The sequence below is a fragment of the Carassius auratus genome, chromosome 15 (assembly GCF_003368295.1).
Source record: "Carassius auratus strain Wakin chromosome 15, ASM336829v1, whole genome shotgun sequence".
NCBI lineage: Eukaryota > Metazoa > Chordata > Actinopteri > Cypriniformes > Cyprinidae > Carassius > Carassius auratus.
Window position 1 is genome coordinate 527,330 of NC_039257.1, and position 18,521 is coordinate 545,850.

The following is an 18,521-nucleotide window of genomic DNA, read 5'->3' on the forward strand; positions in this document are numbered from 1 at the left end:
TCTATTATATCTGTTTTCTTTTTATTTATTATATTATTTAAAAGCCCTTGCTACGTGTACTGTGTAAAGCTAACTGAGACTTATATATCATTACTTTTTTGTTGTTTTTGATTGCTTCCACTCTCCTCATTTGTAAGTCGCTTTGGATAAAATGTAAATATCTAAACTCTGACACAAGTTTGTAAATTAATTTAAAAAATAATAAGAATAATCGCAATGCCTGCCCAATAACATATGCATAGAAAAAAACAAATAGGCTATTTAAGCATGCAAATATATCAAAATCAGATTTTTGCAAGCTTTGTAAAAATGTCTAAATCTGCTTAATAAGAATTAGAATTAAAATGCATGTTACTTTTCTTTGATCGTGTCAGTGTGTCAGTGCGCGCGCTCCTCCAGCAAGCGCCGCTGTGTGCGCGCTCTGAGCCGGAAGCGGAAGTCCAAGCAGCAGCTGCATCACAGTCTCTCGTGGGGTCGCAGCAGCGATGATGGCGCTGAGGGCTTCAGTGTTCAGATGGGTTTCAGAGGACATCATCAGCACACACTACCTGACGAACAGGTAACACACACACTCCTCTGACTGCGTGTTTACATCCTGAGCACCTCGCATCACTCACAGCAGCTTCAGAGGCTTTAATCAGCTCACCAGTAAAGCTTCAGCTTACAGTATGTGTAATGCAATGAATATCACTATAAACATAATGGTAACGAGCAGCTGTTTAGATGTTAAACCTGTGCTTAGTTCTTTGTTATGATGACATTTATAGATATAAACATTAAGAGGAGCAGGGAACCGTTTCATTCCATCATTATTAGATTATAATGTAATATATTACATCTTAAATGTGACCCTGAAGCACAAAACCAGTCATAAGGGTCTTTTTTTTTTTAAGATTTAAATTTTATTTGATTATTGCACTCATAAAAACTTCATTAAATTATTGAAAATAAATGCATTACATTTATTGTTTTTATGTTCTCTCAAGGTTACTTTTATCAAACATGTATTTATAAATTTAGTTAAAAAAAAATTTTGGTTGCCGTTTTTATTTTATTTCCATGTTCCTCCTATTGAAAAATCTAAAACAATGCAATATTTGGTGGTTGTTTTGCCTGTAAATAGATTCACTCTTCAGACGCAGCAGAGGTGTGGCTTTCGCAAGGTAGCGAAGAAGGTGGAGCCTAAGAAGGGCGTGGCAGAAGAGGCGGAGCAAATTGAAATCCTTCACAAGAAGGGCGTGGCTCCTGCTCCAGACCCGCCCACCCCACACGCACCCACCAGGTCATTTGGCAGACTGGTCAAACCATTTGTCTTCACCATAGGGGTAGGTATATTCTGACACAATTCTGAAACAATTTCTGTGTAAATCCACATTTTTTATTATTATATTTAGTTATATTTAGTTTAGTGGGACAGTTACAATATAAAGGACCTGTTTTACTTAATAGGGCAAAGTAGCGCACGAGCGCAATTCCCAAAGAGCGCCGATGGGCTTGGACATTTCTGGGGGTGATTTATTAACAACGCGCAAATTAAAGAACATCGATGCAACATCTCATCTACATATTGACCAACACAATATACCAAACGCAGATCAAATTAGTGTAGTCGCAAATAAAGAACCACAGTACGTTGAAAAGAACCGGAGGCCAAAAAGTTAAGGTTTGCTAGAAGTTTTGATCAACCTTCCTAGTTGAGGGTTCGAAATAATCTTTTATTTCCTGAAGCAAGTTAAAAATAACATGGCTTGGCATTGTGTAATGTAATCTGAATTGTGATCAAGTTTTTGCAGTTATTTAATCTGGATTCTATTCTGGTTTATGCATTTATTTAATTCGAATTCTGATCTGGTTTATGCAGTTATTTATTCTGGATTCTATTCTGGTTTACTTGATTCTGATCTGCTTTATTGAGTTATTTAATCCAATTTCTGATCTGGTTTATACAATTATTTAATTCGAATTCTGATCTGGTTTATGCATTTATTTATTATGGATTCTGATCTGGTTTATGGATTTATTTAAATGATTCTAATCTGGTTTATGCAGTTATTTAATTCAAATTCTGATTTGCTTTATGCAGTTATTTAATCTGGATTATGATCTGACAATGTATTTTTCTTGCTTTAAATTAATACGTGTGGAAAAAATCCTCTCCCTTCTACCATGCACTTTCTCTTCTCTGCATTGCCTCCTCTTAACTACAGCCATTTAAAGTGCAAAATAGTTTGAGACCTAATTTATTTGAGCATTAAATAATGGTGCAAATACCAGTAATTTGACAAGCGCAAATGTAAGTGAAACGCATTGCATGATTAATTTGAATACTCTCCTCCCACAAATTTAGCATCGGAAAGGGAAACTTCTAGAAATGCATATTCAATAAGGTCAGGCAGAAAATCACTGTTTGCATGCCTTTTCAGCACAAATTCATCACTGTGCGTCTTTATTAAAACTTGATTTGCATATTCATTGCATATACATTTCATGAATAAAGTCCAATGTGTGTGTGTGGATTATAATCTTTTAGAATCTTGTAATAACTCCAGCTCAGTTTACAGGTTGTTCGTTCGGCGGAGCAGCGATATGGCAGTACGAAAGTCTCAAATCTCGTGTACAGAGTTATTTTGACGATGTCAAAGCTGACTGGCTGGAGAAGATCCGGCCTCAGAAACAAGGAGATTTGCGCAAGCAGGTGTGTGTCCCTTTAATGGACATTAATGTTTTCCCATGTGTGTTTTTAACAGACGTCTGTTGTTCTGCAGGTGAATCAGTGGTGGAACAGTTTAAGTGATGGGCAAAAAACAGTCACAGGTCAGTCTGAATGACACTAACTGAATTTAGGCATCCATATTACACAGATGAGCAGTTTAGATGCAGTTTTATTAAATAAACCGATACTGTCCATCTTTGTTTCATCTGAACAAATCTCTCTCTCAGGCATCATTGCAGCCAATGTGGTGGTGTTTTGTTGTTGGAGAGTTCCTTCTCTGCAGCGCTCCATGCTCAAGTACTTCACATCTGACCCCTCCTCCAGTGAGTACACTCATCTGTTTCACTTTCATAATGTGCTGCAACTGAATATCAAATTTGTCTCTTGATTACATCGCCTTAAAATGAGGAATTTTATGTTGGATTGAAAAGATCTGATTACACCTGGTCGGATAAGTTACACTTTTTTTTTTGTACAGTCTGGCATGTTTTCAGGTTTTGTTGGTATTTGAAAGTAAAATATAGATTTTCAAATTGATAATATTGAGTCATAAGCAAACAGAGAAGAAAAATGAATGTAATATATTAATTTTCATTATGCACAAAATGACTTGTGGTATATCAGCAACTGCAATTCAGAGTGCTATACTTGAAGATAAAATATTATGTTATTTAAAATAGTATGAAAAAAAAGAAAAGAAACTACAATTAAAAATAAAATAGAAATATTTTTAAAAACAAAAACTGATAAGAGAAATAACAAAATTACAACAACATAACATTAACTGCTTTATTTTGATTCTGATCTGGTTTGCAGTAACTTAATCTGCATTGTTATCTGGTTTGTACAGTTGTTTAATCTTGATTCTATTCTGGTTTATGCAGTTATTTATCTAATCTGAATTATTATCTAGTTTGTGCAGTTATTTAATCTGGATTGTAATCTGTTTTATGCAGCAATTTAATCTGAATTGTGATCTTTCCACTGTTATTTAATCAAAATTGTGATATTTGCACTGCTATTTAATCTGGATTGTGTTCTTTCCACTGTTATTTAATCTGGATTGTGATCTTGGCACTGTTATTTAATCAAAATTGTGATATTTGCACTGCTATTTAATCTGGATTGTGTTCTTTCCACTGTTATTTAATCTGGATTGTGATCTTGGCACTGTTATTTAATCAAAATTGTGATATTTGCACTGCTATTTAATCTGGATTGTGTTCTTTCCACTGTTATTTAATCTGGATTGTGATCTTTCCACTGTTATATAATCAAAATTGTGATCTTTCCACTGTTATATAATCAAAATTGTGATATTTGCACTGCTATTTAATCTGGATTGTGTTCTTTCCACTGTTATTTAATCTGAATTGTAATCTGGTTTATTCAGCAATTTAATCTGAATTGTTTTCTTTCCACTGTTATTTAATCTAGATAGTGATCTGGTTTACGCATTAAATTAATCTGAATTGTGATCTTGGCAGTGTTATTTAATCTGGATTGTGACCTGGTTTATGCAACAATTTAATCTGAATTGTGTTCTTTCCACTTTTATTTAATTTGGATTGAGATCTGGTTTGCACAGTCATTTAATATGGATTGTGACCTGCTTTATTCAGCAATTTAATCTGAATTTAGATTTTTGCACTGTTATTTAATATGGATTGAGATCTGGTTTGCACAGTAATTTAATCTGGATTGTGACCTGGTTTATTCAGTAATTTAATCTGAATTGTGTTCTTTCCACTTTTATTTAATTTGGATTGAGATCTGGTTTGCACAGTCATTTAATCTGGATTGTGACCTGGTTTATTCAGCAATTTAATCTGAATTTAAATTTTTGCACTTTTATTTAATCTGGATTGAGATCTGGTTTGCACAATAATTTAATCTGGATGTGACCTGGTTTATTCAGCAATTTAATCTGAATTTAGATTTTTGCACTGTTATTTAATCTGGATTGAGATCTGGTTTGCACAGTAATTTAATCTGGATTGTGATCTGGTTTCAGAGGTGCTGTGTTGGCCCATGCTGCTGTCCACATTCAGTCACTATTCTCTCTTTCACATGGCGGCCAACATGTACGTGCTCTGGAGTTTCTCTTCGAGCATCGTCAACATGATGGGCAAAGAGCAGTTCATGGCGCTCTACCTCTCCTCAGGTCTGGGTCATTTGAGAGTTTAAAGATTCCCAAAACCATCCTACGCTCCTTAAATTCATCAGTGTTTTTTGATTTCATCTTTCTGTGCCCGTGTTCTCAGGTGTGATTTCTACGTTTGTCAGTTATGCGAGTAAAACAGCGATGGGTCGGTTCGGTCCATCACTGGGGGCGGTGAGTGTGTTTTCAGATTAAACATGTCAGGATTTCACCAGTGTTCATGTGGATGTAGTGAACAGATTATTGCATTGTGTCAGTCAGGGGCCATCATGGCTGTCCTAGCAGCTGTTTGCACCAAAATGCCTGAAGCCAAACTGGCCATCATCTTCCTCCCCATGTACACCTTCACCGCCGGAAACGTGAGTCTCTGTGTGTGTGTGTGTGTGTGTGTGTGTGTGTGTGTGTGTGTGGGAGATGTTTGTTGTTGTTGTTTTAAGTAATGATAGACACATTCTAATGATCTTCTCTTGCCAACAGGCTCTCAAGGCCATCGTTGCCTTGGATACTGCAGGCTTGATTCTGGGATGGCGTTTTTTCGATCACGCAGCTCATTTAGGTGGAGCTTTATTCGGCATGTGGGTGATTTATCTCTGCCTTCGCTTACATTTAGATCAGTCTAGATGTTTTTGAAAGGAGAAAGTGTTGTTATTGTTAACAGGAGCTATTAAATATTGAGTTTATGAATTGAAATAAAGCTGAAATGAAATAAAATAAAATAAATATTAGAGGGAAAACTTGTAGTGAAAATTAGAAATGTAGCCTTTGCAACTAAAACGAGTAAAAAATGTATTTAAAGCTGAAGAAACAAATAAATATATATAAAACAGAAACTAATAAAAATGGCAAAACATATAATTAAATGACTAAAATTAAAATTAAACCCAAAAATACTAAAATATAATTATAGGTCAAAATATTAATACATATATAAATGATACTAATATAATGCTGGCAAATTACTTGTACCACTGTTAATTCAGAATCATTAATATACTATTAGAGTTTTTGTTATAATTTGATAATACAGTATATAATATTTGATTTATTAGATTTTTTATTATTTTCACTTTAATTTTAGTGAAAGGTTTAGTAAAACAAAATTGTAATTTATTTTTTGTTTTTTTTTATATAGTTTTCTTTAATTATTTGGATTTATTATTTTTATTTCATTTAGTTCGATTTTATTTTAGTACTTTTATTAAACAAACATGAAAAGCTGAAAAAGCTTAGTTAATTTTATTTTAATTATCTAAAAATAATTTTCATGCTTTCAGTTGAATATAATAACCCTGGTATGTAGTCACTCGTTTGACAAGCATTATAACAGCAGGTTAATAGATCTTTTTACCAGTTGTAAACATGTTAATTCTCTCTCTGTGTGTTTGATGTCTGTTTCTTCCTCTAGCTGGTACATCGTTTATGGTCACGAGCTGATTTGGAAGAACAGAGAGCCGCTGGTGAAGATGTGGCATGACTTCAGAACGAAAGGACCGGGCGCTGGCGGAACCGGCCCGATCTAGAGCCATGCATCATGGGTGACGTGAAGAACAAACTATTTGGAAAATGGACACAAAGACACAGATATTAATGCACTTGAAGCTCATATTCTGTTTTGTATTCTGTGGGAGAGTCATAGCGTGAGGTCTGCTTGAGTCACAGTGAGAATTACTGTGATGTCATTATGCCCCGCCTCCGATTTGAAATTCGAAACCAACAAACTCCACCCACTTGTTTAAAAATTCTAATTTATCAGGAGGGGCGGAGCTCTAGGGACACTATACGTCTCAGTGACATTCAGCATCATGTACAGAAACTAAAAAAGTTTAAATAGTCTGTAACTGTAATTTTGAAAAATAAAATGATTACTTAAAATTCTGTTGTCAAAAAAAAGTATTAGGTGCCAGCTTTTGTTTAATGTGCTATAATTGTGTTCTGCTTCCGTTTTGTTTATGTTCTGAGTTTCAGATGAGACTTTGGTCCTTGTTAAATGTGAATGATTAACCCTGTTTCTCTATAACACACACACACACACACACCTGTTCTATATGTCTCATCAGTAGAAACCGTTTCAGTGTTGTTTTCTCAGATAGACCAAAGTTCAGTAACAGTCATGGTATCATAATGGCTCATGAACAATGCGTCTGTTTTCCACTTCCTCATGTTTTCATGAAGTCACTGTATCGCTCGCCTCTTCCTGTTTCTCAGTTATCACTCCTTAACCTCTGTCGCATCACTCTTTTCTCTCCCATTGTCACTCATTTTGCAGTCTTTTAGTTTTTTTGGGTTTCTTGAAGGAACATCCAGCTCATATTTCACCCCAAATTCACAAGAAATCTAAAAATTAGGCAAAAAAACAAAACAAAGTGAAGCATAATCTTAGAGTTTTAGGTTTTTGTTTTTTCCTGTTGTCAAAAGCTTGTGGTCAGTAAGGTTTTTATTTTTTATAGATCAAAAGTGTCATTTAGAATGTAACAAAAGAGTTCTATTTCAAATCAATTGAAAGTTCTTTAGAACTTTCTAATTCATCTGTGAATCCTGGAAAATTAAATGCATCACTGTTTCCACAAAAATATTCATCAGCACAACTGTTTTCAACATTGATAATAATCAGAAATGTTTCTTTAGAAATGCACATCACAGAAATAAATTACACTTTACCACCTATTCCCACAGAAAACTTCTTTTAAATTAGAATTGTTCACTTTCGATCAAATGAAACGTCTTATAAAAGCACCCCAAACTTCTGGACATGAATGTCGTTTTAACTGATCTTTAAGCACTTGAGAGGAATAAAGCCTCTGGTTGTGTTTGTTGATCGTGGCGTGAGCAGTGTCCTGTGAAGTGTGTGAAACAGACGGATGACCCTGAATCAAGAGACGGCTCTCATCTGGACAGAAGGCCATCTCTCTGCCCCCTTTTTGTGTTTTGAAGAGGGTTATTGACCTAAAGCCAATATTAACTCAGTGACACTCGCCCATCACTGCTGTCTTACATATAGATGGAAAACCCTGCTCAAAAGCCACAATTTCAGGGGACACCTATCTAAATTATTCTTGATTATTAGATCACAGTCCGCTGGGAACCAAACAGGTGCGTGTTAAAATTCATTTTCAGCAATATAGTGATCAGTAGCAATTTCTGATTGTGCTTTGGGTATAAACTGATAAATATTTGTCAGATATTCTGTTAAACTATTTTTTTTTAATATAAGTGTGTCTTCTGTTTTAAGTACACTTTATTACTATTGTATAGATAACATATGAAGCATACAAAAAAACTTAAACTGATTTTATTTTAGATGCCAATGCAATATTTCTCATTTTCATTTTAACAATGTAAAACGATGGTAAATAAACCTATATAGTAATAAAAGTGACAAAATTACTAAAGCAACTAAAATAAAACCTAGTTTTAAAAATACAAATGAAACCGTAATAGTATTTCAATTATATTAAAATAGCATTGGTTCATGAAAGGCTTTGTACATCATCATCATAATGAGAGAAGCACATTTATATGCATGTTATCAGATTAATAAGTTCCTAAGTTAAGCCCTGCATGATTGTTTTTATTTCACAAGAGTTTGAAGTCAAACATTTGACAAGTCATGAAAAGAACACGTCTGATTGTCTCACAAATACTTAAAGTTCTTTAATGACATCAATAGTTCCATTTAGAACCTTTGTGCTGAAATAGTTCTCTTCAAGAGTTGATGGTTCTTTATTAAACTTTAAAGGGTCATGAAACCTTAAAACACAGTCCTGAGATGTTATGATTATTAAGAAAGTGTTTATTTTTTAAAAAAAATTAGAACTTCCACTGAATTGTGATGTGTAATATAATCAGTTATTAGAGAAATGTTCGGGGATTCATTAAAATTTCTATCAAACTTTGATATTTTACCCTTTTGCGTGCACCATATTAGCATTTTTAGATGGGTTTGTTCATTAATGTGTTTTTCCAGCCTGATGAATCTCCTTTTCTGGTTTTATTTGTGTTTTGGTGCTTCAAAGAACCTAGAATCCAATATACTGATGTGAAGAAGCATCTTCAAAAACAGCAAATTATGAGCCCTATAAAACTTAACCCAAGCACCATGGAAGATCCTTCATTTTGAGAGTACAGTTTCATTCAAAAGTTTGCACACACCTTGCAGAATCTGTAAAATGTTACTTGTTTAGTGAAAAAAAAAAAAACATTATTTTGTCCTGTCTTGAAAAAGAAATACTTAATACTGTGTTTTTGTATAGTGATGGTTTTTCTTGTGTCTTATTCCTGAGCAGTTGTACTAATTGCTGTTCTTCAGAAAAGTCCTTCAGCTCCCACAAATTCGTTGGTTTTCCAGCATCTTTTGTGTTTTTGAACCCTCTCCAGCAGTGACTGTATGATTTTGAGATCCATCTTTTCACACTGAGGACAGCTGAGGGACTCATACGCCTCTATTAAGATCCAGGGGGTGAAAGATCAGAGTAAGTTTGACTTATTTTGTGCTCTGGGAAATATTCAAGTGTCTGCCGAAAGCTCCCAGCTCTTAATGCATCTTCATGCATCAAATAAAAAAAATAACATGCATTTTATATGATCCCTTTGGTATAAAATAATGCACGTTTTTCAGATCTGCAAGGTGCATGTAAACATTTGAGCACAGAGTGAATAGTCTCAGAATCCCTGGCTCAGGATGGCATCAACGGTGTTTCAGCTGATGGGAATGTTTCTGGGAATCGTGGGCTGGTGTTTGGAGTCCAGTTCTATCAACTCAGCCGTGTGGAGGAAATCCAGTCACGGGGAGGCTGTGGTGACGGCCAGCTCTCAGTTTGAAGGCCTGTGGATGTCGTGTGCGTCTAACTCGCTCGGAGCCATTCACTGCCAGAGATTCAAGACCGTTCTGGGCCTTTCAGGTGAGACACACACACTCCACGTGGACTTCGCTCACATTACGTCACACTGCTGCTTGGTTTCAGTGATACAGTATCATGAGTGTTTTACTGGACGCTCTGGCTCAATCCTGTGACAAAACGAGGTTATACTAGTCATAAAAACTCATAAAACACCCACACCCACACCTTTACTCTAGAATACAGCACAGTTTTCTGCAGAAGTGTCTCAAATGAATCCTGCTTGCAGTTTAACTCAATTTAGGATTTTAGAATTGGTTTCTTTTAATTTATGGGTTTTAGATTTAAATTGGCAACAATCTACAGCAAGATAAACTGAAATTTGATTTACAGGAAGTGGATTTTCTTAAAAAAAAACAACCTTATAATAAAAGTAAAAATACTTTTTTTAACTAAAACTAAAATCATTTTCAGAAAGATAATTGAATAAAAAATAAAATAATAATAATAACTAAAAATTCAAATAACATGAAAATAAAACGGTAAAACGGTCGTAAATATTAAATAAAATACATAAGTTCAAGTACTAAAATTAAGATAAATAAATATAATTAACAAAATTACTAAAACCTTAACTAAAAATTAAATGAAAACTAAAAATATATAAAAAAAATCATTTTAAATATTAATTAATACTATAATTAGGGTTATTATAATAAAATAAAAATAAATACTTTCTTTGAGCTAGTTGCCAATGCAATGTTTATCTTTTTTTTACACATATTTTATAAAAATAAAAAACATGACAAAAAAAACTAAAGAGTAAGAGAAGTGAAAACAGAAAAATAAAGGCAAACTCACAATGTTAACAAAAACCCATTATGCTATATCAATGATACTAAAATAAAAGTATACACAAAAATATCAAACACATTAAAAAACCTGAACAAACTGATCTGGCTTCCTAAACATTCATGCAAGACTTTAAGCCTTCATTCAAAGTTCATCTTGATAACCCTTCCTCAGATACAAACGACCCCTGCTTCAGCTATGATTTGTATAAAATGTGTTCAGGCACACACAAAATCTATGGTTTGACTTTCTCATTCTTTAAGCCACACACACCTCGCCCCCAGTTTAAGCTCATTACAGGTGAAGGATTTTAGAGGCTATTATGGAGGTCAAATTCAAACTTTTCTCTATCGAGCGGAGTCACATGACTCTTCCTGTATTGACTGCCATGGTGTTATCTAGTGCAGGCCACACAGGAGGGACGATGGTTTATGGTTTTATGACTCTTATAACACACTGACACAGTCAAACGCATCTCATCCTGGTCCGGCGCTCTGTTGGGGATTGATTCTAGAGTTTACTGGATACTGTGTGGATTTGATCATGTCGACCGGGGTTGAGCTGTTGGGGTTTCTGATGTGTTTGGGAGGCTGGCTGCTCTCCTTCGTATCGTTGGTGAATGATTCGTGGCGCACGTCGTCGTTTGCGGATCAGTTGATCACGTCGGTGTGGTACTATCAGAACCTGTGGCAGTCGTGTACTGAGGCAAGCACCGGCATCACCAGCTGCAAGCAGTTTGAGTCCATGCTGTCTCTGTCCGGTAACACACACACACACACACCTCACACACACACTAACTAGGAAAAATGGACTGAGGGGATGAGGGGTCATGTGATTTGTCATTTTCAACATTGTTGGTATTTTGTAACAAATTTACAATGACAAAAAAAACATATTTAGAATTATTATTTACAAATATCATCATGGTATAACTATTTAATTTAGTACAATTTACTTTAAATAAAAATAAAAGAATAGGCTTCATTTCATATACTATAAAATGTTGTATTTCTTTTGTTTTATATATCATTACCGTATTTATATAGCACACTAGAATTGTTATTTCATTAATTTTGGGTCAGATTTAAAAAAAAAAGTCAACAAATAGTTTAAAAATAGTGAAATATTATTAGAATTTAAAATAGCTGTTATTTATGTGAATATGTGTTAAAGTGTAATTTATTTCTGTGACGCACTGATGAATTTTCAGCCTCATTTCTCCAGTCTTCAGTGTCACATGATCTTCAGAAATCATTTTAATACGCTGCTTTGGGGCTTAAGAAATATTTCTGATTATTATCAATGCTGAGTACGGTTGTGTGCTTCATATTTTTGTAGAAACTGTGATATATTTTATTTTTCGGGATTCACAGATGAACAGAAAGTTGAAAAGAACACTGTTTATTTTAAATAGAAATGATTTTTCACATTATAAATGTCTTTACTGTCACTTTTCATCAATTGAATTTGTCCTTAATGAATAAAAGTATTAATTTCTTGAATGAAAGTGTGCTTCAAAATTGTAGAAAAGTGTAAGCAATTATATTTTGCATTTTTGACAGTATTTTCAAAACAAAATGTGTTTTTTTAATCAGAATAAATGAAAATTAATTAAAGTCTATTATGATAATTTAAAAAATAAATTTAAATTAAAATAAAAAGCAAAGTCAGAATTAAAAGAACATTGTCTCAAGAACAGGCTTTACTTTCATGCAAAATATAATTAATTCATTATGAATAATATATTTTTCTTTCCCTTTTGGGGTGAAATATGATCTGGACTTTGATATTAATTTTACACTCTCAAAAAAAGGTACAAAAAGCTAAAAGATATGCTTTTGTACCTTATTTCCTTTTAAATGTTATATATTTGCCCCTTAATGGGTACATTAGTGTTTTAAAAGCACACATTAGTAGCTCAAGTGAACTTATTAGTACACTTTAAAAGCAGCTTTTATCTTTTTTATGAGAGAAAACCATGGCGTTGCCTCGTGGTAATGTTCAAAGATCATATGCATGTACTACAATCTTTATTACTCCCATGGTACATGCGCTCTTAGTCATTTATGTGTTTGCATGTCAATTATTGTGTGTGTGTTTTGTAGGATACATCCAGGCCTGTCGGGCTCTGATGATAATCGCTCTCATTCTGGGTTTGCTGGGTGTTATTCTGGCCGCGATGGGACTCAAGTGCACTAAACTGGGCAGCACATCTGAGGAGACGAAGGGCAAGATCAGCCTCACCGCCGGGATCATGTTCATCCTGTCAGGTCAGTGTAATAACACACACTCGGACTGAATGATCTGAGCAGTTTCACATGTTCTGTCTGTTCTCTCTGTCAGGTGTGTGTGTTATGGTAGCTGTGTCGTGGTACGCCGCTCGAGTCGTTCAGGAGTTCACTAATCCTTTTTACGGAGGAACAAAGTGAGTAAAATATGAGGTTATTTAACCTCCATGCTAAATATTAAAAAAAGAGTGCATATGTGTTTCTGTTGAATCTCATATTTGGTCCACATATAGTCTGATACAGTGAGATTATAGAGGGGGAAAAAAACTGTTCAGTTTTATCAACAGAATATGCAATTTGCTGCAGATTTTGATTTACATGAAGAAATCCTGAGAGCTTTATAACAGTGAGCAGATACTTATGAAAAGATCTAAATATCCAAGTTTATTGCTGGGGACAATATAGTAGTCGCTGGATATTGTTAGGGATGCATGTCCTTATAAATATCAGTCGTCACTCTATATCTCCAATAATATGTCTTAAAAGATTTTAAGAAATTATCAAAACATATAATGCAATGCAATCCAGTGCTGATTGAGAGAAGATCAGAAGATGTGAGATGTTCTGGAGGCTTGTGAAGATCATTCCTCCGCTGAGGAACAGTGAAAGTAAAGCTTCTGGAAACAAACGCTCCTCAAAAGATCCTGAGGATCAGATTTGAGACTCTAAAACATGATTGATGGAGAATCAAGCAAAGCTGAACTGCTTCAGTCCAGGAAGAGTTCATCTGGAAATCCCACTGGAGTTATTCTGACCTTTACTTGATCAAAATCAGTCAAGATCTGACAGCAGAAAGACTTATGAAGTGAGCTTTTACATGAGAAAAAGCACACTTTTGGACATTAGGCACCTTGGATTATCTTGTAAATGCTGTTTGAGATGAATAAACACGCTCGCATGCGTATGTTTCAGGTATGAGCTGGGAGCCGGTCTGTATCTGGGATGGGCGGCTGCAACTATGGCTATATTGGGCGGAGGAATCCTCTGTTCTTCCTTCAAGAGCTCAAGACCTGCACAAACACGGTGAGTCTCTTACCAGAGACAGATCACAGCTCGAAAACTCATCTGTGATGAATTCCTCTCTCTCTTTTTTTAGGGGTCACGACTATAAATACAGCTCCACACAGCCGCAGAAGATCTACATGCCAGCGCCAGCGTCAGAAAACAGCGCCTCTAAAGCTTACGTCTGAGCCTCTCGTTTTACCTTTCATTTTTTTTGTACATGGAAATGTGTATTTTTTTTTTATACATGCATTTCAGAAGTCAACAAACTGAGCTTATTTAATTAAATGAATGTATGTGCATTGTTCATTATTTCATAATCTTGCCTCAGAATGTATATAACTTTCTCCGCTTATATGAAAAGACTTCAGTTTTCAAGTTTCAATCAGCAAATGTTGGCAGTGTTTCAGATAAGATCCTGTTAGATCCTTTTTGTAATAATTCTCTGCATGCATGTAAAATATCAGCTTTGACTCAATTCTGATACAAAAAACGTACTTTACAGTAGAGTTATTTTTTTCAAAATCTTTTGTTACTTGAATGTTTTTTTTTTTTTACTTTTTAAAACTTTCATTTAGTTTAACTTGAAGTACTTAACTAAAACTGAAATAAAAATGTAGAAAAACTATTGAAACTAACACAAATTACAACAAAAATTACTTTCTTAAAAAAGAAATCAAAATATTAATCAAAACTTTCTTTACAGCATCACATCAATTCCCTGTACATTTGTTTCTCATTAAATCTCCCATTAACTTTATATATCATGTAAATTGTCATGCTATGGATCGATTTTAGTATGTTATATAAATGTTACATGGTCTGTTCTGGTGTTTTGAGAAGCTCATTATTTTCTGAAATTGCTAGTTTGTGTGTTTTGTCATTGTTTCTGTGAGTAAACCAATTCTGTGAAATTTTGGAAGTTTTACTGCAGTTTTCAGTTAAATCCCAGAGATTTATTTTATTTTCAGTTTATTGGAAATAGCGTGTAACATGCGCTCGTTTCCTTTGAAGACAACCTGTTATCGCGGGCCCGCTCTGAAGTCCGGATCTGACTCGACTCAAATGATTCGCGGACCCGCTCTGAAGTCCCGATCTGACTCGACTCAAATGATTCACGAACCCGCTCTGAAGTCCCGATCTGACTCGACTCAAATGATTCACGAACCCGCTCTGAAATTGTGATATGACTCAAATGATTCGCGGACCCGCTCTGATGTCCCGATCTGACTCGACTCAAATGATTCGCGGACCCGCTCTGAAGTCCCGATCTGACTCGACTCAAATGATTCGCGAACCCGCTCTAAGGTCGCGATATGACTCAAATTACTCAAATGATTCGTGGACCCGCTCTGAAGTCCCGATCTGACTCGACTCAAATGATTCACGAACCCGCTCTGAAATTGTGATATGACTCAAATGATTCGCGGACCCGCTCTGATGTCCCGATCTGACTCGACTCAAATGATTCACGAACCCGCTCTGAAATTGTGATATGACTCAAATGATTCGCGGACCCGCTCTGATGTCCCGATCTGACTCGACTCAAATGATTCACGAACCCGCTCTGAAATTGTGATATGACTCAAATGATTCGTGGACCCGCTCTGAAGTCCCGATCTGACTCGACTCAAATGATTCACGAACCCGCTCTGAAATTGTGATATGACTCAAATGATTCGCGGACCCGCTCTGATGTCCCGATCTGACTCGACTCAAATGATTCGCGGACACGCTCTGAAGTCGCGATCTGACTCAAACGATTCGCGGGTCCACTCTGAAGTCCCGATCTGACTCGACTCAAATGATTCGCCAACCCGCTCTGAAGTCCCGATCTGACTCGACTCAAATGATTCGCGAACCCGCTCTAAGGTCGCGATATGACTCAAATTACTCAAATGATTCGCGGGCCCGCTCTAAGGTCACGATATGACTCAAATGACTCAAATGATTCGCGGGCCCGCTCTGAAATCCCGATCTGACTCGGCTCAAATGATTCGCGGACCCGCTCTGAAGTCCCGATCTGACTCGGCTAAAATGATTCGCGGACCCTCTCTGAAGTGCCAATCTGACTCCCGAGGCCGCTCGTGATGCTTACTTATTAATTATTAGTTATTTATTTAATAACCTTGATGCTGATTTGCTACACAAGAAACATTTCTGATTATTACCAATGTAGAAAACCATTCATATTTTTGTGGAAACTGTGATACATTAAATTTTTCAGGATTCACTGATGAATAGTTCAGAACAACAGCTTTTATTCGAAATATAATTATTTTGTAAAACTATTTTTTTGTCAGTTTTGATCAATTTAATGCATCCTTGCTTAATAAAAGTATTAATTTCTTTAAACTAATTTGAAGTGTAGATATATGAAGTAATTTGTGAGATTTGGTTTATCTTGTACAAAATCAGACCTTGTTTACACAAACTTTAAAATAAAATACATTTTGGGAACTATTTAACACAATATCACAAATTTTACTGTTAATATAAAATAATTTTATTAGCACATTAGCATTTAGTCTAAGAAGCCTTCAGTCTAGATCTACAAAGAAAAGGCCAAGAACAATACACATCACAGGATATGGCACAAACATAGAAAGTAAAAGAAATGGACACAGCGACACCATTGGAACTCAATTGAGACAAGTGAAGCCCATTTTTAGCGTTTTTTAGCACTTCCGTTTCTGACGCGCAGACTCAAACTAAGCTTGATGACGTCAGCAACCTGTCTGACAGATGTAAATCTTGTAGTAGCTGTGCGTGCAAACTGCCATCGTTAATCTTGCAGAGACGGCGAGCTTGAGCGGGGAGTTCTTTGTCGTGAGTGAGCAGGAGTAAGTATTCTGATTAATTATTTTGTATAGTATTTTAAAATGTAATGCCAGTACGCCATATTAAGTTAATTGCCTGCGAGCTTCTCCTCCTGTCTGTACCGTAATGTGACAGAGAGTCGAGTGGTTATGACGCAATCGTTAGCCTATTTTTACAAAAACTGTTTATACGGGGCCATAATGTAACATAGAAGGTAATGGAGCCCTTTATACATTGTCGTGTATCTTTAGAAATAAATAATGGACAAACGGAGTCTTTAAATGCCTCAGATGTAAAGTTATTCGCTATCAAAGTGATGCCAAAATGAAAATGAAATGAAGTTGGTATATGTGGTTTATGGGGACTTTCCATAGGCGTAATTGGTTTTAATCTGTACAAACTGTATTTTCTATTTTGTATTGCCCTACCCCAACCCTACACCTAAACACCTACACCTAAACCTTTCAAAATAACTAATTCTGTATGATTTATAAGCGTTTTGAATTACGGGGACACTAAAAATGTCCTCATAAACCACCTCCTCATTGTAATACCTGTGTCATACCCATGTCATTATACAAATTTGTGTCCTCATTAACCACATAAACAAGCTCACACACCCCCACACCCCCACACACACACTCTCTCTCTCACACACACACACTCAGAGACATACACACACACACACACACACACTTACGCCGCTGGTCCTTCATGCTGCATGATCTTCAGGGCACAATCCATTGTGTTTTTATATTTATGAGCTTCCAAACCCTAAAAAAACACACTTTCATTAAAACTTAATTTCCAACAGAAGTTCTCTAGTACACACTTCACCTTAAAAACATTGTTATTTTATAATAGCAAGTTACAGTAATTACCAACATAGTGCTTCAATCTCAGCTGATTGAAAAAAAAGAACTGAAATTTGGGGCAAGAAACCATAAATATCAAGAGCTGATTATTTTATTTAGATTTTAATATGATATTGATTTGTTTTCTTGTTTCTTCTAATATTTTGTTTTCCTGTATATGTTTTTTTATTTATTTTATACAGCACGTTCTTATTTTTTTTAAGTGCTTTATAAATCAAAATTCTGAATACATTTTAAATAAATGTGAATTATAATCTTGATAACTGATCTGTGCACCTGCATTCTGGTCTTGATGACGTCCAGCGGCGTGTTTCCAAACACACTCACCGCTCCTGCGATCGCACCGAACGCTCCGGTGATGACGGGGTTGATGGATTTGTTGGGATTGTCACCTAAACCACATCCAGAAAACACCCAATGTGATCAGATGAGACTCTTTCTGAGTGTTTTATATTCAGTGTGATGCTGCAGACTCTCACCCTTGTACCAGTTCCTCAGAGAGGTCATGAGGAAGAACCGGATCGCCTGATTGGATCCCTGTTTGAGGACGGTCGCTGTGAGGCCTTGATACGTCCCTCTGATTCCTGAGAGACACATTCAGAACATCACTTACTACAAACACACATTATATACATCCCATCATATGCACTTTAAACTCTTTACAGTGAATTGCAGTTTACACCAAGAGTGACGAATCTGAGATGAACAAACATTTTATATTGTTTCCAATACTTACAATTACTCACATAAAACAAAAAAAAGTATATATATTTTTTTGTTTGAGAAAAGCATACTGGAATGATAGACTATGCCAAAATAATCCAAAACTTAAATACAACATACTATCATTTGTAAAGCAATTGCTTGGTAGAAGACTTTTTTTTTTTCATTTGATTTATTTGTAGCTCCTAATATAAAATTAAAGCCTGAAATGGTCCTGGCAAAATACAAGTAAAAATAAATAAATAAATGATG

At 35.4% G+C, this 18,521-nt stretch overlaps 3 protein-coding genes across 4 annotated transcripts; 2 read left to right on the plus strand and 1 right to left on the minus strand.

Moving 5' to 3' along the window:
* Positions 1-351: 351 nt before the first annotated feature.
* LOC113114634 (presenilins-associated rhomboid-like protein, mitochondrial) lies at positions 352-7,220 on the plus strand. The gene is made up of 10 exons (XM_026281523.1): positions 352-559; positions 1,137-1,325; positions 2,555-2,695; positions 2,766-2,814; positions 2,941-3,036; positions 4,728-4,877; positions 4,978-5,048; positions 5,132-5,233; positions 5,352-5,449; positions 6,280-7,220. The coding sequence occupies exons 1-10, from the start codon at positions 515-517 to the stop codon at positions 6,392-6,394; spliced, it is 1,056 nt and encodes a 351-aa protein (XP_026137308.1). The 5' UTR covers positions 352-514; the 3' UTR covers positions 6,395-7,220.
* Positions 7,221-7,857: 637 nt separating this feature from the next.
* LOC113114633 (claudin-15-like) lies at positions 7,858-14,765 on the plus strand. 2 transcript variants are annotated; one of them, XM_026281521.1, is made up of 7 exons: positions 7,858-7,964; positions 9,249-9,343; positions 9,490-9,772; positions 12,667-12,831; positions 12,905-12,986; positions 13,762-13,872; positions 13,946-14,765. In XM_026281521.1, exons 3-7 carry the CDS (start codon positions 9,553-9,555, stop codon positions 14,037-14,039), a joined length of 672 nt encoding a protein of 223 aa, XP_026137306.1. In that variant the 5' UTR covers positions 7,858-7,964; positions 9,249-9,343; positions 9,490-9,552; the 3' UTR covers positions 14,040-14,765. The 2 variants fall into 2 exon arrangements, with proteins under 2 accessions (XP_026137306.1, XP_026137307.1); XM_026281522.1 differs by lacking the exons at positions 7,858-7,964; positions 9,249-9,343; positions 9,490-9,772 and adding an exon at positions 10,683-11,321.
* Positions 14,766-17,334: 2,569 nt separating this feature from the next.
* Positions 17,335-18,250, minus strand: LOC113114635 (tricarboxylate transport protein, mitochondrial-like). The gene is made up of 3 exons (XM_026281524.1): positions 18,026-18,250; positions 17,823-17,938; positions 17,335-17,445 (listed from the first exon to the last, which is right to left on the minus strand). Exons 1-3 carry the CDS (start codon positions 18,141-18,143, stop codon positions 17,368-17,370), a joined length of 312 nt encoding a protein of 103 aa, XP_026137309.1. The 5' UTR covers positions 18,144-18,250; the 3' UTR covers positions 17,335-17,367.
* Between the last annotated feature and the right edge of the window lie 271 nt (positions 18,251-18,521).